The sequence below is a fragment of the Pteropus alecto genome, unplaced genomic scaffold, assembly GCF_000325575.1.
Source record: "Pteropus alecto unplaced genomic scaffold, ASM32557v1 scaffold79, whole genome shotgun sequence".
Lineage (NCBI taxonomy): Eukaryota > Metazoa > Chordata > Mammalia > Chiroptera > Pteropodidae > Pteropus > Pteropus alecto.
The window spans coordinates 1,745,333-1,773,132 of record NW_006494612.1 but is presented as its reverse complement, the minus strand read 5'-3'; the positions used below and the strand labels follow the sequence as shown (position 1 = coordinate 1,773,132).

Genomic DNA, 27,800 nt, shown 5'->3' with positions numbered 1-27,800 from the left:
CTGTAAATTTGCTGACACATCATTGTTTTGTTTTAAAGGACCAGGGCAGTCAACTTTTACTGAAGAGACTTTAATCTCTCTAAAGAGACTATAACTAGAGATTTATTTAAATGTGTTTGAGCATACATGTCTAGAATTTTATAAAATGACTGTTTAGACTAGTCATGTAAGTATAATGTGCATAAAGAAGAATCAAGAAAGTAGTTTAGGAATCTTGACCACTAATTATAAAATGGTATAAGCTACTTTTCAGCCTCTCATCATTCCTTATAGAGTTTTATCCCTGAAATGTTCTGTCATTTCAGTTCTTTATTCTTTCCAAAAGATTCTTTAGTTTTAATGGCTAATCACTAAATCTGTGCAGTTAATGCCTTTATAATGTTTGCATTTAAGTATATTAAATTTTCCTGCAGCTACACTTCTTTGCATGTAGTTAGCTACCCCAATTAGGAGTAAACAGCCATTTAGAAATGGCTACTTTGTTATTTTGTGGCTTACAAATTTGGCCCACTTTTAATTTGGATGCTCTCCCCTTTGTAGTTTTCTTTTCACTTCTTAATACATTGACAGTCTTAAGAATAGGTCATGGTCTTCTCTTACCTCTGTTAGTTGCAACTGGACTTTATTCCTTCAAACTCTGTGCTGTTTCTATAAATCACTACATTGTCAAATTCTTTAGGGTAGCCCTTTATTTCTGTCTTCCTTTGGAGATAGTGTCCGATCCCACAGGACTGATCCCACCCCTACCTTCAGATGTCAATAGCAAGTCGTAGATCCCCAGGTTACCCATAACTTCTGTCCGACTTGACTATAGATTGGAGGTTCTAATGACCTCCTTCCTCTTTGGATTCGATTATTTCCTGGAACAGCTCGCAGAACTCAGGGAAACATTCATGCTTACTGGTTTATTAAAGGATATGATAAAGGATACAGATGAACAGTCAGATAAAGAGATACACAGGGTGAGGTCTGTGGGGGAGGGTCCCTGGTACAGGAGCTGTCCCCACGGAGTTGGGGTGCATCACCCTCGTGGTACATGGTTGTGTTTACCAACCTGGAAGTTCCCTGAACCCCATAGTTTTTGGCTTTTAATGGAGGCTTCATCGCATAGGCATGTTGATCATTAACTTCATTTCCAGCCCCTCTCCTCTCTGGAGATTGGGGGTTGGGGCAGAAAATTTCAAGCTTCTAATCATGGCTTGGTCTTCCCGATGACCAGCTCCATCCAGGAGTCCACCAAGAGTCACCTCATAGAACAAGACACTGCTATCACCCAGGCAGTGTCAAGTTGTTTAGGAATTCTGTGTGAAGAACTGGCATCAAAGACCAAATATTAGAACGAAAAATGGTCCTAGTGCTCTTATCACGTAAGAAATTATAAAGGTTTTAGAAGATTGGTGCCAGGAACTGGGGGCAGAAACCTAGTAGATGTATTTTCTGTTATCTCACAGCTACCAAGATTCCTAAAAGGATTTCAAATACAAATCATTTCACCCACTAATTAATTTTGCAGATTGTCTTTTTTTTTTCATTTGTGAATCATTTGTTTCTTAATCTACAATGTGATCTAATTTTGGCTACTTTAATAGAAATTTTAATTAAGAAAATGACTGATTCAAATGTATATTAGTGACAGTTGAGGTGGTGTTTAGAAGACTTTTGGAAAAATGAAGTCTTGTCTAACCAATTCTAGGAATATTTGCTAAAGATAACATTTACTGAGGGCCCTTTTGCACATGATGTTGTGTTTTATTTGTGATCAGTGTACAAATGAACAAATTACAGCTATTTGCCAAGTAAGAAACTGAATGGAAGTATAATTCCCATATAAACCAAAAGTAGTAGGTACATTGATAGGAGTTTGAATTAGGAAACTCATTTGTAAACTTTTATATTGAGATCTGGCGTCTTGGGAAGAAATTATTTTATTATCAACTGGGGAAGAATATTATGAAGTTTGGATTTCATAATCTTTTACGTAATATGAAAGAGATATTTCACTGGTTGGAAAATGAGAAATGATGTTTTTTAGACCAGTCAGCTTGGAAGAAGTTAAAACTGGGTAAAGTAATATAAAAACATTAGATTATGTTAATACGATGATAATATATTGAATTCCATTGTGCAAGATAATACTACTTACCTTAAGTTAAGTCTGATCAGGAACTTAAAACAAATATTTATATATATGGTAATTTTGTAGAGGAAAATCAAATCACACCTTTCTCATGGAGAAGAATTTGAGAATCATTGTAGTTAGCTTTTCTAAGAGCTGCAACACAGTAAAAGAAGAAAATAGTTTCAACCAAACTACCTTTCCATATTGTCAGTCTCATGAATCTTATGATACTGAATTAGAAACAGTTTGTAAGGACAAACATGTAAAAATCAGTACAAGCTAAACTAATGATTCTGTACACATTCGATTCATAGTTTCTGAAACAAAGAAAAAGATTTGCTAATGTGCTGTAGTTGTCCCAGTCAATAGCTATTGTGTTTTACTAATATTTATAACTGATAACTCATTTTATTGGCTATTTTTAACAATTTAATAATTCTTAGAATGAGAAAACAATGTGAATATTGAAGTGAAAATGTCAGGAAATTTTGGTTCACATGTCACCAGGATACAAAATACCCTCTAATTTGATATTATCAAACTGAAATACTTAGAAGTAGGCATTTGCTATTTTCACTAATTACTAATTCTTATTATTTTTTTAATGCTAAGAGATAGCTAAAAATGTCTTAGAGGAAGATTTTAATGAACTGGGTAAAATACACTTGGGGTAAGATTAGATAAGCTTTGATAATTAAATTTGTACAAAGACAATTATACCATTCTGTCCAAAAGTTCATGCAATAGCTATTGTAATATAAGATAATTGATGTTAGAGATTTCAAAATAAAACCACCTGTTGAACAACAACAATTTTTTTAAAAAAGATCTAACATTAGATTCGATACAAATTTAGCCTGTCTTCTTCAGTTTCTTCGTGGAAGAGTAATGGTTGATATTCATAATGATGAACAATCAATCCCCAAGCACTATGGGATTCTGAAGGGCTTTGCGATTGGTCAAAGGTTTCTATTATATTCAATATGGTTTAGTGTTAATTGGATTTGAATCTTCTTTTTCTTCCATAGTGGGATATATTTCCTATATTTATATAGAGTCATAAGACAACCCATTATATAGAGAACCACCCTGATACAGATAGTAACTTTAAGATTATTCAATTTGTAAATGTTCTATATGTGAACTATTGATTATTATGCTGGGGTAGGGAGGGGAAATGGAGTTAGAGATAGAATAGTAGAGCGTTCAGGATCTACAATTGAGTTGTGGGTTGGCCTGAGAACATAACGCCAACATTTCTATGTTGCTTCTCTGTGAAATGTTTGTTCTCAGTTCTAAAGAATCAGTTTAATTTAGGAATATACTCTTGGAAGTGAAAGTTGGAGATTGCCTTGAAGTTGGTGTCTCAAGAAATCAACTGTTCGACAGTGGTGATTTTCTTCATATTTTATGTTTTGATCATTGGTTATATTCTGTTGGCTTAAAAATTAACAATTTATTCATAGGGAATCCAAATAATATATATTTGGCAACTTCCTGTTAAACAAAACATTCCATCTTCTGTCATGATAGGAAAAGAATTTTACTCTTTATATTATGAAACAAATGGTCAGTTGATGAAAATGTTTTAAAATATTTTAAGATGTAATTTGTTTTATTGTATCTAATCTGTTCATATTTTAATTTTTATTTTTAGCCTGTCTAGTAATTATGATGCTCAAATGAAGAGTCTTTTAAGGATTGTGAGGATATTTTGTCATGTCTTTCGAATTGGTCCATCCTCTCCCAGTAATGGAATCGATATGGGCTACAACGGGAATAAAACTCCAAGAAGCCAGGTGTTCAAGGTCAGAAAAGTATATGACGTTGTTAGGAAGATAGACGTAAAAGAGATGAATTTGACAAAGCATGCATTCATTAATCAGAAACCTCATACACAGAACGTAAGTTTGGTTCATACCCATATCACTTTTTAAGTTAGGCACACCTATCTCCTTTCATCTCTGTCTAATCAGCAGCAAGTCTTACTTGGTGAGCTTTTATATTTTTCTTACAAGTAAAATTTTAATTACATTAGTGTTTTATTCTAAGGGTAAAGGTATTTAATGTTTAATTAAATCTACTTTTTAAATCGGATTATAGGTTTTTAATATGGCAATATGCAGCCATGATGCTTTTTAAAAAAATATTTCTTATTCAGAAGGAAAGAAAATATTCAGTTTTTATTTAGATTTTGTTATCATGTATGTGTTATTTGTGTGTCCATGTACATGTTTTTAAAATAGGGTTACTTTTAGTTACTTGGTTTACCAACAGTTAATTCCTGGGATCACTTCAAGGAAGAATCAATTGAGATACATATTTTCTTAAAATACTTTGTATTGCTTCAGTTGCTTCTTCCATACAAGCACATTTATGGATGGAATCCTTGGAAGAATGATTCCATATAAAACCTAAGGTAGTGTTGCTAATGATATTAAATTATAATTTTATGAAGTAAACAAAATGAACTGGCTGTAATTGCTACTGTTAATGCTCTTTTATGGTATTGAATTTTCAAATAACTCAGATTTTGGACAGATGTGTAATTTAATAAGATTTTCATGTTATTTTTTTAAAGGTATTTTATCTTAAGAGATTTTCATAGTATAAAATTTGCTTTCAATTTCATAACAAGTTATATATTTCTTAAGTCTTTTGAGTATAAAAGATTATCTATCCAAAAAGTGATATAACTGCTTTTATGTGCCACTTCCTCCAAAACTAGTTGTGATTGAGAACTTTACTGTCTATAAAAAGTTCCAAATAAATTAATGAGCTATGCTAAATGGTTTTTACCTGGAAAAGTTTTGGCAGACACAGATAAATGGTTTGTAAACATTTGACACTAGTAGATTCTTTAATACTAGTAAACAGGTATAGTTTTTTAAGAAAGTATGTATAAGTATCTGTGCATCTGTTTGTCTGCTTTGCTCTTTTTTTAAAAAAAATCAGTATAAAAAAGAGTTTTCAGCTGTTGTCTCCCTCCTCCCCCCCCCTTTTTTTTCCTTCCCCTGTTGTGCCACCTCCTGGAAGAAGGAAGTTATGCATCTTCTTGTAATTCAAATTTTGGTTTTTCACACACTACTTCCTTGACCTCTAATTGAGAGTGTTAACTTACTGTTTGTAAACTTCTCAACTGTTGATCCGGTGTTTTGTCAAGTGCTGTTTTAAGTGAGTTTTCCTCAATATTCGTGTTATGTGATATTTATGTGTTCTGGCATGGCTCATGCTGTTAAGTTACTGACTCTACCCCTGATTTGATATTCTTCTCATTCTTTCAACTCATCTATAATGATAGATAGAAAGGTTAAATCAGGTATAGTTATGGTCTATTATTTATATTCACTATTGTCTGATTTCTTTTTTGTTTGGTAAAATTTGAGTTTGCCATCTATTTGCTGATTATATCAGAAAATAAGTATGTGCTAAGTAGCCAGCCTCTCTATCCACCCTTAATGCTTGATTTAAATGTTAGTTTTCTACCCACCCAGTATAGATATAACTGAGTAGAAGAGAATAGCACTGTTTTTTGTTTTGTTTAGTTTTGTTTTTTTAACTTTTCTTTTATGGAATCCAGACTCCATGTTTCAATGATATATATGAATAAAAATAAAAATTTTGTAAAGATGAAAATAGAAATTACATTGTCATCTATGTATAAAAAGTCTTAGAAGGATAAAATAGAACTTACATTGTCATCTATGTATTATAAAGTATTCTCTTCATTGTGGGATGATTCAAGTTATAAAAATCTTAAACATATGCTGAGTTGCTATAATGTTAGACTGGAAATACCATTTTAATTTTTACTACATTTTATCCAAGTAGCAATTGATCCCCACTTTCCATTTCATTAATTGGAACATGTCACTCTATTAAGATTAACTAATGGGTTTTCCATTAAAATGAGTGGGTTTATAGGCCATGTGTTTTTAGTAGGTGAAATTATTTAACATCCTATTACTAGTTTTATAATTTATCTTAGAAGTCTTTTAAATTAAATCTTACCACCTAGCCATTTTTTCAGTGTTAAAAAATTTTTATCTAGCGCCATGGGAACTTTGGAGCATCTGAAGGAGGATGTAGTTCTGGCAGTCAGAGCAGGATGAACATGGAGAAGACAATTTAGGCTTTTTTTGTAAACAGTAAGCTTTGACTATTAACAGTTTCATAGAAGTATAATTTGGAAAATTTGGAAGCCAGGAAAGCTTGAGAAACTTGTAACTTTAAGATCTTACCTTTTGGGTTGTAGCATTTGACATTATCAAGTTGAGAACAGACTAACAGGATTTCAAATTGCTATTAATGAACTTAAGTTAGTAATGCTTTCTTGTCAAATTTGTATCTTACTGTGGAACATGGATCTTGAAAAAATTTTAATTGTTCAACAAGTTTGAGATTATGTATTATAGCATTGAAATATAACTTAAAATGTTTTGAAAATCATATATGATTGTTGTCATTGTTTCTATAAGTAGAATATAATTTTGTGGTGAAGATCACTCAGTAATATGAAATGAAGCAATATTTTCACACTGCCAAGAAACCACTAATATTTGCCATAGTCATTGACTCATTTTTCAGTAACAATTGATATGTACAGTGCTCTGTATCTTATCTAATGTTTTTATCATTATTTAAGAATGTAGAAAGCATCATAGATATGGTTTGCAATAATTTCTTTTAATTTTTAAAATTTAATCCTTGTCTGTGGCTGCTATCACAGTTAAAAATTAAAGTTGTAGTCACAGTATTCTTTCTGATGTTGAACAATTACTTTTCTGAATATATCTTCATAGGGACCACTCTCTAGGCAAAATACTTTAAGGATGGGATTTAGTTTTAGTGCATGTGAATGAAGAAAGAAATAGAAAAGAAAGGCCTAAGATGACTTACCATTTCTCTTTTTTCCCCTCATTCTAATTTTTTGCTACACAACAAAGAATTTTGAAAACTAGCTTTTCAGTATCTTCATTGTTACTGTCATTTTTACACAGACCTATTTTTAAATTATCTGAATTTATCAAAATTTGCCTTTAATATTTGCGCGTAGTAAGTCTATGAAAGTAGGATTGTTGTAGGTTCAGGTTCAGTGCACTCATGTGCGTGAGCAGCACATACCATTTCCTGCCTTAGGATCCTCTCCATCCAGTGTGTTGAGTTTCTTGGTTTTAGCCCTTCTCATTCAGAGGCCAATTACTCCTTTTTCCTTTTGTTTCAAGCAGTTTTACATCACCACCACCTGTTCTTTCTGTTTTGGAAGTTCATTTTCTGATGTAAAGCTAAATATTTTTGCTGACATAAGTTCTTTTTCATCATTTACGGCAGGTTGAATGTTTTGCTCATGAAGAGAAACTGTAGACCCAAACTTGGATCATGATTAGAATTAAGACATTTTCAGTGATGGTATCATGTCAGTGTTTATGGCAACTGGTTCTTTTGCCCTTTAAGCAGCTCAGGGACCCTGAATCTTCCAACTGCTGTCTGTGCCTAATCATGGAAAAGCCCTCTTGTGGGGCAGCGGGATGCTAATTTCAACCTCAGAAAGTGTATAATTAGTTTCTCCCTTTGCTTACCTGTTTACCTAGTAGTAGTACTAACTAAATACTTATTGAATGAGTGAATTAGGTTTGTGTTGATGGTGAATGTGTTTGCAAATTTTGTTTTCCATTTTCTGGTTTAATGATTCAGTGAAGACTTAGGGATGATTTAATTGTTTGCGAATTCAGTAAATCAAATATTCTCGGAAAGAGAATGTTCTAGAAGCTTGAAGAAAGGCTGAAGATGTAGCAGAAGGATTTTTTAGATAATAATTGGAAAGAATTTTCTGGCTGAACAGGTTATTTAACCATTTTCTAAGCTTCCAAATATGGTAACCTTTGTGTAGTGGTCTTTAAAAGTAAGATTATTTCTTTTAGTTGAAGTATTGGAAGGGCAGTCTTTCTCAAATTCATGGCCTAGTTTATACCATTCTGTGATCACATAAGAATCAAAAAGTAAGATTAACTTTTACATTCATTTGTAGAAAATTTATCATTCTCTATAGGAATATTTAAAGTACTGTAGGAATGAAGGACCATTTAATCATTACCTCCCTGCTCTTCCCCCCACTCCCCAAACACACACATTGTTAACCATTATTTGGAATAAAAAATGTTTAGCGGGTTCTTTTCCCTCAGCTTTACTGAGCTTTAATTTACATATCATATAATATATAAGTTTAAGGTATACAATGTGATGATTTGAAACACATAGATATTGCTAAATGTTTATCACAGGTTAGGTAGTGCATCCATCCTTCATCTCCCATAATTACCATTTTGTTGTTATAGTGAGAACATTAAAGCTTTACTCATAGCAACTTTCAATTATGTGATACAGTATTGATAACTAGTCATGTTGCTGTACATTGGATTCCTGGTAGCAGGTCTTTTAACAGTAGTTGGGCATTTATATTTCCACTTGTGTTAAAAACTACTAATTATTACAGAGGATGTATGTATTCTGTCTTCTCTAATATTTAGTCCTATTGTAGCATTTGTGATAACATAATATTTAAAAAATAAAATTTTATTTGCTGTTAATTTACAAAAGACATTTTTTTGTTCTCCAAAGAAACAATTTACTTTCCACCATTTCTTTTTTAAGCTGTTAATCTTTACTTGGAATTAAGAATTTGCTAGTCAGTATTTGATGGTTACTGTTTTTTAGAGATGAATTGTGTGTGTGTGTATGTGTAAGCATATAAATATGCAGATGTGTATATGTATATATAAATATGTCATTTAAAAATTTCTTGTTATAAATTTTCAAAATTCTAGGAATTAGATGTAAAGAGCATAGTAAACTATTAAGGTCTTTAGGAATTATCTTTTTTAACTGAAAAAAGACATAATTAAAATTGTTGACACATTAATACAGTAAAGGTTGGGGGATTATATATATGTAATAATGCTTTTAAAACTAAATATTTTATTAAAATTTTTAAAAGAAGAAAGATTGCTTGTACATGTTTTGTAGTTTTAGTTTTCCCTTTCTATCCCAAGGAGTAAATAAATGCAAATTAAATTTTTGCTACAAATGAAGAAATTGTTATTTATATGACATATGTTTTTATTATTTACCTATAGGCATTGATGTTACATTAACTTGGGAAAATAGAAGTATCTACAGTAAATTTTCTCTTTTATAATATTTGTCTGGTTTTTGCCCTGTAGTTTCAGAATGATGTTTAAAAAACGCTTTTCTTTTTCTCTTAGCCTCTCGAATTGCTTTGGCACTCATTAGATGAATGGCTAGTTTTAATAGCTACAGAACTGATGAAAAACAAAAAGGACTCAACGGATATCACTTCTATTTTACTAAAACAAAAAGGCCAAGATCAAGATGGTACTTCCATTCCTCCATTTGAACCTCCAGGACCTGGGAGCTATGAAAATCTATCCACTGGCACCAGGGAATCTAAACCAGATGCTCTAGGAGGGAAACAGGAAGCCAGTGCAGACTGTCAGGATGTTATTTCTATGACAGCTAACCGGCTAAGTGCTGTCATTCAAGCTTTTTACATGTGCTGTTCTTGTCAGATGCCTCCAGGGTAAGAGGGTTTCTGCTTTGTTTTGTGTGCAGGTCTCAGCCTATCAATAACCAATCTTGTGGCTGGACCAGCCCTTGTGGTTCTTATTATGATTCCAAGGCGCCTTTCAGCAATAACCATCAGGAAACTTTGAAAAAAAAGAAAAAAAGGTTTATTACTTACAAGGTCTGGAAATTACATGGCACACCTGGGACCACACAGCAAGGTCTCAGGGAGAGAGCAAGAGTGAGAGCGTGTGCCCGCAAGAGCTAGCTCACAAGTGGGTGTGCATATGGGCCTGGAGAAGTTCTCATTTTTGGGGAGTCAGGGTGGGGGACCTAGTATTTCTGGGGCTCACTCTTTATTGGTGAATTTAAAACATAAGTGAGAATTTAAAGTGTGAGAAGAGAAAAAACAAGTGGGCCAACTGGTCAGTTATCAAAATCAACCAAGATCTTTAAAACAAAAAGGCCTCTGTGGCGGGAGGTGGTCTGGCTCTTTATCTAGTTGTGTGGCTGGCAATGTGTTTATTAAAGATAGCCATCTTTGAAGTATATGCCTCTTTGAAGTAGAACCTTGGCAACCAAAACTTAAGTCAGGCGCTTGTGTTACAAAAAAGAGAAAACCTAACTGCCTGTCAAAGCTTACACTACATGCTTATTATTTCCTTCTGTGGTAGACAAAGAAACGCTGTGACTTTTTTGTAATTTCAGGACAACAAATAGTAATTTGTTGATTTTAGGTTCTATTTGATCTTGTTTTAGGATACTTAATGTACTGATCTAGAATTAGTCCAAAATATTTGAGTTTTAAGCATTGTATAAGTTATTAACATGTAGAATGGTGACTTCTACTTTGTATAGGATACAAATACATTATGTATTTGAAATATATAGAGATGCTTAACATTTCAAGGTTTTTGAGAAGTCACTTGTTCATATCATCTGTTAATGAAAAGTTCTATAAATTTTTTCATTTTATAGATTGACTAGGCGTGCCTCAATTTCTTAAACTTAAAAAGACAATCCAAATCCCCAATTTTTTTGTCTAGAAGCCAGTCCAGTTCAATACATAGTTATCAAATATGTTGTATCATCAACTTTCGTGTATATGTTTTGATTATTTTTTTACCCCCACCCCCAGAATGACTTCACCTCGTTTCATTGAATTTGTCTGCAAACACGATGAAGTCTTAAAATGCTTTGTTAACAGGTAAGGCTTTCTTGGATTCATGGAATGCCCTTCAGTCTTTTCCTTCCTTACTTGTTCTTATCTCAACAGAAAAAATGTTACCTCTGTTAAACTATTTAAAAAATGCTCAATGACAAGTGCAAGTATAGTAGGTATGGATGAATATGTGTTAACTCTTCTGTTTCAGTATTTATATATGTAAATCTACCCGTGTGAATCACTTAATGCTACTCATCCTTCCTTTCCATTTAAACAAAATATATTTTTCTTTTAGAAATCCCAAAATTATATTTGACCACTTTCACTTCCTCCTTGAATGTCCTGAGTTGATGTCAAGATTCATGCATATCATAAAAGCACAGGTAGAAATTTCTCTTAATCTTTTTACTTTGTCTAATGAAAATTAATTTTTAAATTTGAGTACTGTTTAATGAAGTAATTATTATACTTGAGACCTTCTGCTATAAGAGGAATGAAATTACCTTATTTAATTTAGTAGGTAGAGTTACACTATATACTAAAGTATGTTACTTTAATATGAGGAGTAATTTTTCTTCTTCAAGAAATGTGTGTTGAGGTCCTACTATGTGCCATGGCTTATTCAAAGACAATAGAATACGTTCCCACATTTCCTGAAATGAGTTTCATGTTAGAAACGCTAGTGCTATAAGGCTCATAGTCCTTAAGAAAAGGATTTTATTTCCAGATGCATTTGGGAAATATAACATATGCTATGTTGGATATTCATAAAGTTTATCAGCAGGTTATTAAAGGCTTTGAGAAACCTTTTGGTAAAAATAGTGATTTAACTTCATTAATCTTCCAAACTTTTTGACCTGAGAACCTTTCCCTGCCAGGGTTCATTCCACAAATCTCATGTTTCGTAAACATGTTAGAAAAAGTTTGTTTGGCTACTTAACAATTGTGTGACTTTGGGCACATTTTTAACATCCTTGAGCTTTGGTTTCTTTATCTGTAAGATAGAGATAATGACACCAACCTCATAAAATTATTGTGAAGAATAAGTTTTAAATAGTGACTAGTATATATGTTTAATAATAGTTGTTTTGGAGATAGAGACATATATCCTTTCTCTAAGAGGTTCTTAATTCAGTCTAGCAAGGGAGATAATAAATGTTTCTATAAAATAGTAATTACAGTATTACATGGTTCTTTAGTAGTTTAAGAGATGAAGAGCTTGCTTCCGGCTGCTATAATCAAGGGAAATTTAAAAGAGGAGGTGGATTTTAAACTGGACCTTGAAAAACATGCAAAATTTTGATGGGAGTAAATGGGGGAAGATGAATATTCTAGCCAAGATTTGGACCAGGGCATATCTGGTGAAAAATTGTATAAAACTGTAGAGATCGAAGCAGAAATTTTGTGTAGGTGAGGAATGAGATATAATTCTGGAAAGGTAGATTGGGGTCATACTGTGTTGAGCCTTGATTGCCAGATTAAAGAATCTTCTTTGTTTGCTAGGCTGTCAGGAGCCACTGATAACTTTGCTTCAAGAGAATGGCATGATCATGGCAAAATTTTAGGAAATAATTTGTTAGAAATGTAAGATAGACCAGAAGCTATGGTTTGATTAGTAATCATAAGAAATACTATAGGTGTTTTTAAATGTCTTTAGGAACACTGACCCTTTCAGAAGTTAAAGAAAGCTAAGAATTATAAAAGCTTATAAAATTATACACATTTATATAAATTCTTTGACATCTATTTAATGATAATGTAAAAGAGAAGGTAGTAATAATATACATTTATTGAATGCTAACTTTAAGTCAGGTACCATACATTTGCATTACATGGATTATTTTATTTTTATAACAGTCATGTGAGATGGGTACTCTTTCACTGAAGCTGAGGAAGTCAAGTAAGTTAAGTCATTCAGCTACTAAGTGGGAGAATCAAAATTTTAAGTCTTTCTGGTTCTTAAGTTCTTTTCTTAACATATTATGTGACTCCATTCTAGGGCAAATGAAATTGATTATTTGTGAAAGAAACTTAGTTTTTGAAAGAAGTAGTTGCTATTTTTTAATACTATCTCTACTTTTCACTTCCTTTTCCCCCTTCCCTTCCTGAACAATTCAGTCAAAAAGCATATGCATTAGCTATCCACTTTTTTGACCCACAGAGGGGTTTTTGTTGTCTGACCTGTCGGAAGCCAGCCGACCAAGTCAAACCGGGTACCTGAATGGAGGAGCGGGGACTGAGAAAAAAGAGAAGACAGACAGGGTGCAGGAGGGAGAACAGATCTCACAACTGTCTCTCCGAGTTTATTTCTTATCCTTCTTTTTATACATCATCTGTTCCTTTTGGTATCCCAAGATAACATAATTAAAGTAACATCCTGAAGATCAAGGTACAATCGACACTTCCTTTGACACTCCCTTTGACACTCCCTTTATCTATACTTAATCTTCTTCTTCCTGGAATTCCACAGAACCAGCCTTTTCCTTTTTATGCAAGCAGGCCTCCTGAGATAAACCATGCACTCTTTTGAATTTGGGGAGCTTTAGCTCCCTACACTGACCGGGATGAGAAAGCTGTCCACATGCATTGTGTGCATTGTGGTGTTCCAGTGTGGAATTTTAGAACTTGAGCCTAGTAAGGAGGGTGTCTGTGTAGAATAGGGTCTCAGCATGGAGCATGTGAGTTGGAATGGCATATGGAGGATGTCCAATGCAGAGGGCGGTGACAGTTGCTCAGAGTAGTTTGACAGAGCCCAAGTGGGGTAGAGAGCATCCATGCAGTGAAGGGTGCTTCTTAGTGACAGGATATTAGTTATATATGGGTTGATCAAATAAGTAAGTATAGTAAAGGTTATGGGAGTTTAGTTTCTCAATGTTGAAGAAAGGAGTTACAAAATGGAGGAAAATAAAATGAACTACGTACTGTTGGACTGGAATTGGGAGATATCAGTGATAACTTAAATATGGATAGATATAGTAAACCTGGCATCCAGTTCACATCTCTAAATATCATTATCAATGAAACGTGACTCATGGGAGAAATGGCTAATTACAAGGCTGGGTCAATGAAAGTACAGATGAGCCTGGAATATCTTACTGTGCAAGAAAATTGTTTAAAGAATGATGAGGTTGTGTTAAAAATGACTCATAACTACCTCCAATGGCCTCCCTGGCCAAATCTAAAACAATTTTAACATTAAAATAAACAATGATGGCAAGATATTATAAATAAAATCAGAACCCATGAGTACCGAAAAAAATGAATGATGGAAAATTTGATGATATGTGGGATATTTTACTGTCTCAAAGTATCTCCCTATGGAATACTTATTAATCACAAAGATTAAAAAGGAATTTTATGGTGGACAAGTTTGGTGGTGATCAGAGCAGACATCAGTGTGCCGCCTGATAGGGTGCACTGAGAAGAACATGGCCTCACTTCTTTGGTATTACTGCCAAAGATGTACACCCTGAATTTAATCATGCGAAAACATCAGCCTAATTCCGATTGGGACATTCTACAAAATAAGTTACCTGCAATTGTGAAAAGTTTTGAGGTCATGAAAATTAAAACACTGAAGAACTCTACCAGAATGGAAGAGACAAGACACCTAAACGGTATTCATGAGTCAATATGCTGTGAAGGACATTACTAGGAAACTGGCAAAACTTAAAATCGGGTCGGAGGATTAGATATAATAGCGTATCAATTTTCTGATTTTGATGGTCATTATCTGGTTATGTAGGAGAATTCTCTTGTTTGTAGGAAGTACATACACAGTGAAGTACTTGGGAGTGACTGGACATCATGTCAGCTTACTCAAATCAAGAAAAAAATACTTTGTATTCTACTGTACTTAGAAATTTTCTGTAACTTGGAGGCTGTTCCAAAAAAAAATGGTAAAAACAAAAACTATCTCTGCTTAAGGATTGACTTCTTGTTTTGTTGGTGGTTTTCAGGTGGCCTGTAGTTAAAGGGAGAAACATTTTGTATTGCTGTGCAAATACTATTAAGAGGAGCTTCTGTAATCAGTCCTGTTTTGTGAATTATTTTGTGGAAATGCAGGAACTCAGAAAGTTTACATACAAAAATGTTCCCTGTGGCTTTGTAGGTGTGCATACATGTGTGTGGGTATTCTGATCTTACAAATATCTTACTAGCTTTTGAAGATAGCATTTTGTACCTTTTAATGTTCCATTTAAATTACTTTTTTAAAATTGCCATTTGCTTTTATTTCTTGGTTCACATTTTATAGATAAAGGATATAATTTAATGTTTAATATCTTATAATGGCAAATTACGGTCTTTTTAAATACTTATTCACAATAATTTTAACATTGTTATAAAATGGTAATAAGAACAGTGCCTCTTTATCGAGTGTTCTGAGTTTTGAGTATTTCCACAAAGTAAGCTGTTGGTGCTGCATTTTCTCTTCTGCAAAAGGAGGATAATTAGAGTCTCTTTTCCTCATAGTATTGTGAGGATTACATGTCAAAATGCATCTAAAGTGCTTAAAACAGTATCTGGCTGAAAGGTGCTTTGATAAGCATTGGCTAATTTATGATTATAATTATGATTATTATGTTCTATATCGGCATTATTTCATTTAATCTTCACAATTAGCCCTTGAAGTAGGTATTACTTTCCCTATTTTGCAGATGGGAAAACTAAAGTTCTGAGAGGATTGGTAATTTCCCTAAGATCACAAACCTAGAAATGATAGCCAGGATTTTAAACAATGTTTATGAAATGTCAAAACCCATACTAAAATAATTATTTCTATGTAATATTTTTTTGTGCTCATTTACCAAAGTTTTAGAAATAATCAACATTAAAGTTTTAAGCACTTTACATTCTAATCTGTTTATGTAAAATGAAATATTCAATTTATATACCCAGTAAAGAATATAATAACAACAGTACTTTATTAAAAATGTGGAAGACTATTAAAAATATGGACATAATTATACATTTAGCTTTTTAAAAAGCATTTACTGAAAGAGCACATATTAAAAGGCAGAAGTTAATCTCTCACTAGTTATAATAATAAAATTTTTATAATAAAATTTTTATTAAGAATTAATAAAAATATATAAGTCTGTTGAAGCAAGACTAATGTTTAGTTTAGCACAGATGAAGAAATTTACTGGTGTCCTAAAAACTGCCTGAAAGATAACCTCTTTGTGGTATTGGATATTGTTCATATTTATCTCTTGAAATTCTTGGCTTTTGTAATCTTGCACTACCCTGGTTCTTCTTTGACTTTTCTGGCTGTGTGTTTTCTTTGCTAAGCAAATTCTCAGTCCTGACTTATGATTATAAACTTCTCCATTCTTGGTGTTTGTCGTCTGTATCTTTAATCTCTTCAACAAGAGACCTTAACCTTGTCTTTAGCTTCAACTTTGGCTCTGTTTCCAGTGTCTCATCTGCAGCACATTCCAGTATTTATTTCCAAGCCCTTAGTAGTTATATCCTAAATAACCTTAAATTTAGAATATATAAAATCTCAGTATCTTTCTACCAGTACCTTCTAGGAGTGTGGGGTAGATTGTGAGGGGAAAACCCTCACTAATTCTTTTCTTACGGTCTATCCCTAGAAATCGTCTCTTACATTTCATCTTTATTCAAAGGAGTAATGTCTTTCAGATTAACTTACTATTCCTCTTTTCTACCATGACCAAGACCATATCACTCAATGGCTATTATTTCAACTGTTGCCTAGATGGTCTCTTTTTATACTGGTGCTGCTCTCATTTTAATTACTGCATATGCCTTGTTATTCCTCTTACCAGATATCCACAATGGCCTTTCTTTTATTTGATTCTCAGGATCCATAATTATGTCCTCGATTTACTTACACAAACTTATTTCCTTCAGTATGTGTAAGCATAGGACTCTGTTTATGTCAGTGTGCCTTCATTACATCTTTCAGGGAGACAATTTCTTTGCTGTTTTCCTTGTCTCCCTTACCCTTGTATGCTCTCTTTTCCCTGCTTGAGCAAGTCCTACTGAGCTTTAAGTTCTGGTTCAAACCATAACCTCATGAAGCCTTTGTACTTCATTCATCTGCACAGTATCTAAATTATTAATGCATTATAGTCTGTACTTCACTATTTAGATCTTAATAATGTATATGTATTGTTTTGTGTTAATGTTAGTCTCATCTCTGACTGTATTAAACAGTTTTTAGCAATGAAATTGAGATTTTTACAGCTTGTATGTTACCTTCAGTGTTGGCACATACTGGATACTCAGCAATACTTTCTGATTAGTTGTAAAAAATTGCAAATCGCTTGCAGTTGCATACCTGGCAAATGAACAAAAGGCAGAGACTTTCTCTACTGTTCAAGAGATCTTAATTTTTAGGGTGGAGGAAGGGAAGAAGGACGGAAAGAAAAAAGGTAACAAATTCTTTTCTAGTTGCTGCATATATTCAAAGGATAGAAATAAGAACAAAGTTAGGTTAAAAGAGTATTTTTATGAAAAATGGAAGATGCAACATAACTTTTCTGAATGTGGAAATTTATTTTTGTAAGCCTTGTTGGGTTTAAAAGAAATTAAGAGTAAATATATTCAATTACATATCTTATAGTCAGTTCTTAGATATAGTCTTCTAATTTATCAAGTCTTTTCTGTTGAAAATTTAGGGAATTTTTAAAAATACACCCTCTAGATAAAGGATTTCAGCTAGACTCTGCTTTTTTGTGTGAATAGTTGTTGAAATGTCAGGACATTACCTAGAACTACTTATTATAAATAAAGATATAAGACTGATTATTTGTAGAAAGGGCATGTAGCATTCTAGTTAAGTAAATTTAATAGGTGAATGGAATACTGCTAACATATTTTACTGTTATTTGTTACGGTAGCCGTTTAAAGATCGCTGTGAATGGTTCTATGAACATTTGCATTCAGGACAACCAGATTCAGACATGGTACACAGGCCGGTGAATGAAAATGATATCCTGCTCGTTCACAGAGGTATGTTTAACAAAGAAATGGATGTGTATCTGAGGCACAAAAAAATACTAGTTATTGTAAATTTTAATATGTAAAATTAACCAATGCTACATATTTAGATTCTATTTTTAGGAGTAGCTGTGAAGTTGTGTCAAAAGCAAATTGTGCAAAGCTAAAGCAAGGAATTGCTGTACGGTTCCATGGAGAAGAAGGCATGGTGGGTATAAAAATAAGTGCTATGAAGATCATTGTATATAAAAAGCTAACATGAACTTGAATAAAATTTATTATTTACTTGCTAATGGAAGAGATTTAAAATTATTTTAATTTTATTATTTAGAAAAATGTTTCCCCATGTTATATATTTCTGTTGATACTTAATTTTATTTTCTTGAACTCAGGGTCAAGGTGTTGTGCGTGAGTGGTTTGATATTCTGTCTAATGAGATAGTCAATCCAGATTATGCACTGTTTACCCAGTCAGCTGATGGTAAGTTATACAGTCTAGATGACTTTTTCTGTGACTTGTCATTTATTCATACTACTGTAGTACATTTTATTCTTTGATTCCCATAGTAGCCCTGTGAGATAGGTGGAGTATTCTCATTTCATAGGAGAGAAAATTGAAATTCAGAGCTTTTGTCTATGTGAACATTAAAATTCAGAGTTTTTGTCTGTTACCATAGTTAATGATTGGTAGAGTCATGATTGGAACCTGGCTCAGTCTAGCATTCTTTCCTCTAAATAGTTCTCAAATGCTTGTCTCAAATATTAGTGCTTACCCTAAGGAAGTTTTCGTCAGTCCTTTGTAAACTAAAACTAAATTTATTCACTTTAAGGATTGTCCTGTAGTCTATTTTTTTGAGTTAAAATTTCCTCTTGTGAAATTGTGATAATAGATGAACTTAAAAACAATACAAGTTTTTATTTGAAAAAATTAAAATTTGCTAACCCTGTTTGAGTTTCCAAGTCTTTAAATTTACTGATCATTAAAAAGCAAAGTCTGGAAATCATGGTGTTAAATCTTAACATATAATCTATTTATGTATAGTAACTTAGTTTTCAGTCTTTTTAAGCGATCAAGACCTGACAACTAGAAAGCTCTTATTTAACTATATACTAGATTAAAACTCATCTTGTTGAAATGGCGCTTGCGACCTAAATATTTGTAATTTGATATTGTAGGCTAAATGGAAATGGTTACTATTGCCTTATTTGTGTGAGGTGTACTTGAGAGTTTTGTAATTTAATAAAGACATAGCCAAGTGAAGGTGGGATTTCAGCTTTTAAATGCTTTTGCACGTTTGCTTTTATTACCTGAAAATTTTTTCTTTCCCGGTGTTTAAATTCTTTTATAAGGATAGAAGGCCTCATTAATTGTAGTTCCTGATTGCATCCAAATAAACCGAGCAGCAGATTTCCATTGAATAAGGATGCCTCTGAGAGGCAGGTGGGGTAGGCTGCAGTGATGCTAGGCAGCTGCAGGTATTCACCTATGTGAAAGGCGCCTCAGATACACCTGGTGTATTTGAAGTTATTTAGGGATATGGGACTGTTTGCTTTAACTCTCTAACCTTTGATTGTTTGCTCTGAGGTGAATTTGTTGAATTTGACAAGATTGATGAGGCACTTAGTTATTTAGGCCTAATCTTTGACATAAGATTTATCATTAAAACATTGTATTTTAGATTTCTTTTTTATAGCCCCTTATTCTGAGTCTGTTTAGTTTCATACATGAAAAACAGATTTGATGTGGAATCATTTAGTCATACTGAAAATTTCTAGCAGAGCATATATAAAAGCACATAACTATAAAAATTGTGGTTTATTCTTTTTGTAAGCCATATTGAATATTCTCTTTGGGGTCATAGTAGTAATAAATTAAAATCTAGATGAAATTTTTCTTATGTTTCGTTAATAGATAGAGAATTACATGTAAGAATTAAAAATTCCTAAATGCGGGAAATGTTCAAATTGACCTAATGTTTATAATAATTTCTTTAAAACTTGCTTCTAATTAAATTAAGATGCTTACTATAGAGAGGTAATATATTATAGTGGCTAAGAGTTTGGCCTTTGGTACTGCACTGGATGTGAATCTTGAGTCTGTCCCTCATTTTACTATGATCTTGGGCCAGTAAATGCAACCTTTTTAGACCTCAGTTACTTCGTTTAAAATGGTGATAACCTGTTTTTTGAAATGTAGTGAGAAATCAATTAGCTGTTATGTAAAAAACGCTTAGCCCAGTACCTGGCATATAGAAAGCAGAAATAACTATTAAATGGTATTATTTTGTGAAAATGATACTTTCTTGTGCAATAGGATTTTTCTGGAGCAATGAAAATAGCTGGGAGTGTCTCAGATATATTTATTTTGAACTTAAAACAATATAAACTTTATATTCAGTTTTAACTAGTTTTCAAGTTAAAAAATTGTTTCCCGAAGATCTTCTCCCATTTGTTTCCTTTTTGTTTTGGTTTCTCCTTATCTAGTCTTTTATTTTTTTAATTAATTGATTTTTTAAAAAAATTATTTATGTATTTAAATTGAAGAAATAATTTAAATTTATCACCCCCCCCTCCCGTCTACCTCGCCTCTCCCCCATCCCCTCTACCTTCTGGTGACCACTAGTTCATTGTCCATGTCCATGTCTTTATCTGTTCTTTTAAATAACCCAAACTGCCCAGAAAGTACTTAGAAAAGGAATTATACACAGACTTAGAAGAGGAAAGTTGAGTCATTTTTGCTATTTCGTCAATAATCCTAAACATTCATTATTTTAATAGGTAAAAATATTTGTGATTATTCTCAGAACATTATATTTTTTGAAATTATGGTTATGTGTATCTTTGAAGTCTTTCTTCTCAGAGAATTTTGTTTTAACTCTTATATTGTGCCTGGGAATGAGTCTCAAAATGTACTTAACAGTGAACGACTAGCTTCATGTGTCTCTTTTAAGTCATTTAGCCATAAGCTTCCAAATTTGTACCTTATATCTAAGTAAATTGGCCAGGGCAATTTAGTCTAGTGCCAACTCTGATAAATCAAAGAATAACGAAGCACAAAGTGAATTACTGTCAAAATATGTATATTAAATGACCAGACGTTTCACTTTTTAATACTTTTCCATTTTCCTTTATTTTTCTTTGATGCTTTTTCATTAGGTTTATCAGTTATTCTTTCTTTTAGCTCAGATGCCTAGAAGAGTAAGAAATAGCATGAGTTCAATAAATATTTGTTGAATGATGAGAGAATTTATAATCTGAGTTAATGATCACAGGGGAGGAGGATGTTTTAAAGTTGAGACCTCGGTATTTGGTTTTTCCATTGTACTAGATTTTTTATTTTGAGGTTTTTTTATTGTGGTAAAATATACATAATATAAAATTTACCATTTTAATCATTTTAAAGTATCTAGTGGCACTAAGTACATTCACAGTGTTTTGTAACTATCACAAGTTTTCAGACCTTTTTCATTTAAGTAGAATCATACTCCATTGCTCTACATTTTGATAATAATCAGTAACTATTGCCCTTGCCATTTTTACTTCTATACTTCAGTGATACTTATTTAACTTTGATTTTTTGTCATGAAGATGGCATTGTTGACTCGTGGACTTCGGGGATTTTCCAATAATTATTAAAAGGCATCAAGTTCGTTGATTCGGTCTGTCACTTAAGAACAGTTTTAAATTCTGTTCCTTAAGGAGCAAGAAGTAGCGAATACCTACTGCGCTGGGCCTTTATAGGTGAATGAGATAATGTCTGTCCTAATTCGAAGCCTAGTAGTTATTTGCCCACACTGCTTAGGAAAACTGTGTGTATATGTGTGTGTGGTCTTTTAATATGTTATTTCCAGGATCCCTTGTGACACATCTTTGAACTACTTTCAGTTAAAAGTATTCTAAAAATCTTCTCTTTGCACAAAGACTTAACTGTGATATGTATGTGTAAATTAACTGCCAATTATATATTCCATAAAGAACATTCCCATGAAAATTTACACATAATGTAACCTTAGCTGAAGTTTTTATGTGAACTGATTTATCTGCATTGAAATGGTCTTCTGTATATAGATTATTAAAAATAAATTATTTTGTATTTATTTTAATAGGGACAACTTTTCAGCCTAATAGCAACTCCTATGTAAATCCTGATCACTTGAACTATTTCCGGTTTGCTGGACAGATCTTGGGATTAGCTTTGAACCATAGGCAGCTGGTCAACATTTATTTCACAAGATCATTCTACAAGCACATTCTTGGTATGGTTCTATTGCTATTTCCATAGGCAGTTACTTAAACTGTTTTTCCTATAGTCTTTAGGGAAAAGATAAGTGGAAGAATTTTAGATGAGATAATTTTTATTTTGATCAAGGCATTTGGGGGGACTGAGGGAAAGAAAAGCAACCTATTTTCTGCTAAATTTTATTTTGTGTGTATTTATACTAAATGCATTTTAATATGAATATATTAAGAGAATTGACACTTTTTAAAATTAATAATTTTCTAAATAGCTATTTCAAAGAAAGGTTATATTGTATTAATGTGGAAGAAACATAAGCTTCAATTAACAGACCTTCAAATTCAGGAATTAGCATCTATTTTAATCATGCTGTGAATTGGAGTATTTTTTGCAGTTTTACAGAATATCTGTAGAGGGCAGTATTTTACCATTAAACAGATAAGGAAAGGCAGAAACATTTAGAATATAACTGCTGAATGTTTGCATTTTTAGGTATTCCTGTAAATTACCAAGATGTGGCATCTATTGATCCAGAATATGCCAAAAATTTGCAGTGGATTTTAGATAATGATATTAGTGATCTGGGTCTAGAACTAACTTTTTCTGTTGAGACTGATGTGTTTGGAGCAATGGAAGAGGTGCCTTTGAAACCTGGGGGTGGAAGTATTCTTGTGACACAAAATAACAAAGTAAGTATCTGAATTTTTACCTTAGCCACATTGTTTGTAACTTGGCCCTGACAGTTTGCCAATTACTCTAAAGTCTTCTGACACTAGCTAAAAAACTTTTGCTGTTTAATAACATATTATGAAAGGTGAAATATTTAAGTTAGTTAAACCATCAAATATCAGACTTTGAAATTAGAAAGGACCAATTCAGTATTGTGTTAGATATACTGAGGCGGTTCCTGAAGTGGCCTAGGGCACAATTCTGTTGATTATATAAATTGGGCATCTACATATTGAAAAATTCGATTAGAAATATAAGCTTACATCAGGGTCACGTTTGTACTAATCACTACTTCATTTTTTAAAAGTACCATATTAAAGACTTACAGTAGAGAAAAGAAGTTCTAGTGTTTAAACTGTACATGTTTTTGAGATATAGTAAATCTGTTACAGAACTTGGTTTTTTTTTAACCTTATAACTTATTTTTATATATTATTATAGCTCCTGTTTATACATATTATTTTTAGATCTTAGAGTATGTTTTAAATTACACTGTTGAAATCATGTTAATATATAACACAGTTTTATGTTTTGATATATAGGAAATTGGGAGTCAGAATATTTGGTTTTGGAATTCCAATTCTGTCTCTTACCAGTAGCAATTTATGGTTAAACAAGACTAAAACCTTTTTCCTTTCCTATAGTTGAATTATAATTCCGAGATAGCTTCAGAATCAACTAACTGTAAAAAGCAATGTTCATTGAACTATTTTGTAAACTAGAGATTTAGTAAAATATAAATGTTTTTTTTAAAGGCCAAAAGACTTGGCCTTGTTTTAATTAAACTCTTTGAGCCTCAGTTTTCTATTTTGTAAAACTGAGTTAATAATACCTCCCATACAGAATTGTTACTAGTATTTTGTAAACTGAAAAGCATGATACAAAAGTTAGTTGTTATTGGATAGTTTTGTATAAAAATAAGCTTTTAGTTTCAGATACATACAGGGATTTGGAAACCTGTATTAAGCTACAAAATTTTACTTTTTTGAAACTTAGCCACTACATATAAAATAACACGAAATTTAATTTTAGAAAATAAAATCAAGAGCTGAGTTTTTGCACATTTATCCTTAGAAATTTTTTAGTTTACCCTCTCATTTTACATATGAAGACACCAAATCCTAAAGCTGGGGCCAAAACCCAGGTTTCCTACTATCAAGTCTAATGTTCTTCATACTGCAAAATTAATCATGTTGAGGAAGCGCTTACTTGACTTTTAATATGGTGAGTCATGTGAAGCTCTAGAAGGTTAAAATAGTAAAGTGCCTAAATTGATTTTTAAAATCTGTATGAGATTGCTAATGAGTGAAAATATTTTTAAAAATCTTCTAATTATTAGATTGTCCACCTTTTAGTGCATTTGTTACTTTATTTTATACTGGAGATCTACTCTCAGTTAGGGGTACTGAAGTCATATAATCTTTATTATAAGCCAGTGATTACTTTTCATGAGAGAACTTCAAACATGATTCCTATCTGTGAATACTGTATCTGATGAGTAGATTTGTCATTCTTCCCTGATACAGTTTGACAAAGTGGAAAGACCCATCAATAATTGCATAATAGCTATATTTATGCTTGTTTCTTCTAACACCTTCCCCTCTCACTATGATATGATTTTAGTTTAAATTTTTAAATTTATATTTTATTAATTCCTTTGCATTTGTGTTTTATTGAAATCTAGAGAGAAGGAAGGTATTGAAAAATAATAAATAATATTCACATACTCTTCATTTTGAGTCTAGTCTGAGGCTGGAATACTATTGTAATATTAATAAGGTTGAAACTTTTGTTTCTAAGTTTAATACATTTTTATTTAACTATATTAACTAATTGCTTGGTGATTACAGGCTAACTTCTTTTTTAATGATTGGTTTTGGTAATAGAGGTAAAAGCTGGATCTCAATCACTAATATGCTAATTCTCAGCTTTCATTTTTCTGGTATAAACATTTCTCACAATAAATTGAGCCTCTCCATTTTCTAATATTACCAGTAAGAGTCAAGTATAATTTTATATCTGAATTGTTTATACTTAAACATTTAATGCTTATTCAGTAAACATGCCCATATCTTAAATTGATCACTCATTTAAATTGTTAAAGTATTTGATTTGCAAATAAAATTTTCAAACCATGTTATTTAGAGGTTTTATTTTTTAACATATGTTCTGTCATGAACTTTTCTGTTAACTTTAGGGTCAGCTTTTTACCCACTTATCTTTATAGGTATAAAGTTATAATTGTCATGTTCAGAGTTCAGCTTCAAAATTTTAAGCATATTGAAGCTTAAATTACTTGCTAGACTTGTTTGTAAGAGAAATTCTGTGTAAGCTGATCTCCACATGGGGGAGTCATTTATTCCTAAGTTTTATGGAAAGGCTTTGGTAATTATAAAGTGAAATCAAATAGATGAAAATTCCTTTGTTTAAAAAGCAGTACATTAAAAAATAAAAATAATGTAAGGCAGAAGACTATCAGTTCCATTTTTGAAATATAATGTCTTTTAAGTAATTTTGTATCTGACAATGATTTTAAAACTTGGGGGGGGGGTGGGAAACCTTGGTTTCACTTTTGAAAATGACTGAATTACCAGAAGCTGAACATTTACATTTAAATAGTATTTTCATCTCTTTTTTTAAGTTAGGCTTTCACTTTTTCACTTTTAATTTCACTTTTAAATTATTGATCAAATGCTGAAATCATTGAACCATAAAATCTTGAGTTAAAAGCGACATTTTTTGCTTAGATCTTTAGTTCCAGCTCTTAGAACTGAAGAGTAATCTACATGGGTTTTAAATGTTAACAACACTTTTACAATACTAATCATAAGTTCATTCAGGCTGGGAGAGAAGAAAATGGGGCTGGGGATGGGATTGGATGTCAAGGGATGGAGGAGGTGGCATGGAAGTTGAATTATAGGGGAGAAGCATTAAGTGGTCAGATAGGAGTAAGGAAAGGGAGAAGGAAGCGTTCTGGGCTTACAGGAAGGTACAGAGTTGATCAGGCATGTGTTTGAGAAATCACAGATAAATCAGAGTTGTCGATCTTAGCTTTGATTGCGAAGTGAGTTAGTGGAAAAAGATGAGGTGAGGGAGGTAGATGGGGCCAAATTCTGAAAGACTTAGCATTCACAATTAGTAATTTGAAAATTATTCTGAGGATGTGTGGACAATGTGGACATTGAAGGGAGTAACATGGTCAAATTTCTATTTTTTAAGAAAAACAAACTGTGAAGAATGGATTGAAATGGGGCAATACTAGAGTCAGGACAGCTGATAGGAGGTTGTGGCATTTGTCTGTGGAGCGTGTATGAGATTTATAAGAAAGTGGCACTGAGGATGGAGAAAATGAGATAACTTTCAAGGATATAGAATTTATAGAACTTTGTAATTAATTGTTTGGGAAGGTGAAAAACATCAGCTCAAGGATGACTGCCACTTATATGGATTGGCCCCCGGAATGACTGTTGGTATTGCCATCTTCCTCTTCATCAGTCTCATTACTGTCAGTTCTGTTTTCTAGTGACAATAATGACTCCTGCCTATTGAGTACTTTGTATATATTTTACGTATTTGAGATGTGTTCTTTGTGCATTTCTCATTTACTATAACAGCCTTTTGAAATAGTTATTTCTATTTATTGAGTGTGGAAACAGCTTTAATATTAAAAGCATCTGACATTTATTAGGTGTTTATAATGTGTTAGGCACTGTTCAAAGTGCTTTATGTGTATTAACTTATACTTAAACAATCCAATGAAGTGTAGATATCCTTTTCTATAGGTCAGAAAACCAAAGCATAAAGGATTTAAGTAGCTTTCATCCAAATCACATGGTTATTTAATAAGTGTTAGAGCTAGAATTCGAATCCAGGCAGACTATAAATTTCAAGCCTGAGCTTGTAACTATGACACTATATTTCTTTAGAAGTTAAATAACTGTCTTAAGGGCTCAAAATTAGTAAGTGGTGGACCTTCAGTTTAAATCAAGGTCTGTATGACTGTGTAACTACTAGGCCTCTCATTTACTAAGTCAGTAAATAAGAACAAGGTAGCAAATACAAATGTGGTATGTTTTCCTCCACTTCATTTTTACATAGTTAATACCTTATATTTTATTTCTGTTTGGTTTATTTCACACGCAAACATATTTGATGCACATATAAGCACAAAATACAGGCTCTTGTATATAGATTATTGACTTAAAGTGAATTCCTAATTTTTTATCCTTAGAAAAGTATACTATGAAAGATCTTTTATTACTCTCAAGATTTTTTAAACAGTTCAGAGCTGAGGTTCTCCATATTGAGTGTATGTGTGTATTATATTGTGTTTTAAATTATCTTTAATATCTTCCTGTCAACAAGGAGAACATACTTTTCCTTGCATTTCAGGTAGTATAGTCTAAAAATTCAGGAAATCTATGAAATAGTAACCTGAAGAATCACTGTTTTAAATGACTAATTTTTTTTTTCAAGGAAGCTGAATAGGATTTTTACCAGACTATCAATCTTTGTAACTAATTTGTGACCTTAAAAATAAGAATATAATGGTAAAGAAAAAATTATTGAAAAACATTACATTGTAAGAATGTGCCTCTCCATTTTCTTGTATCTACTTATTCCTACAAAAGAAACCTGGTATTCTTTTGATTCGTAGGTAGAGAAATTTTCAATGAGAACACTTGCAAACCAGAGCAATAATAATAAAGGAAAGAAGGTTTTCTTATTAAAGTATTTATATTCAAACAGTGAATTGAATTATGCCAATAATAATGCCATTTAAACTTTTAATTGCTAAAAAGAATAACTTCCAGACAGTTTTACAAATGTGACCAAGTTTATCATTCTACTTATTATTTAAATATGATTAATTTAGATATTTTTCTAGAAGTGATGAAAAAGACTTTTAAGAGGAAAAATAGTTTCAAAAAGTGTGTCAAGTTTCAACATCACCACCATCCCTCCTAAGAAGACATAGTATAGATCCAAAGCCTGAAAAGA

General features: G+C 32.2%; 1 protein-coding gene across 11 annotated transcripts in view; it reads left to right on the top strand.

The window, feature by feature from the left end:
- Positions 1-27,800, top strand: part of HACE1 (HECT domain and ankyrin repeat containing E3 ubiquitin protein ligase 1) — a 78,539-nt gene that overhangs the window by 35,518 nt on the left and 15,221 nt on the right. For 7 of the 11 annotated variants that reach the window (XM_025042390.1, XM_015600112.2, XM_025042388.1 and 4 more), the window contains 9 exons: positions 3,777-4,023; positions 9,382-9,716; positions 10,839-10,907; positions 11,161-11,248; positions 17,735-17,846; positions 17,945-18,042; positions 18,227-18,314; positions 21,940-22,089; positions 22,563-22,759. In XM_025042390.1, coding sequence (XP_024898158.1) covers positions 3,777-4,023; positions 9,382-9,716; positions 10,839-10,907; positions 11,161-11,248; positions 17,735-17,846; positions 17,945-18,042; positions 18,227-18,314; positions 21,940-22,089; positions 22,563-22,759 — 1,384 coding nt within the window. The remainder of the gene's footprint in view (positions 1-3,776; positions 4,024-9,381; positions 9,717-10,838; positions 10,908-11,160; positions 11,249-17,734; positions 17,847-17,944; positions 18,043-18,226; positions 18,315-21,939; positions 22,090-22,562; positions 22,760-27,800) is intronic. The other 4 variants (XM_015600111.2, XM_025042391.1, XM_006926035.3 and 1 more) reach the window with 1 other exon arrangement.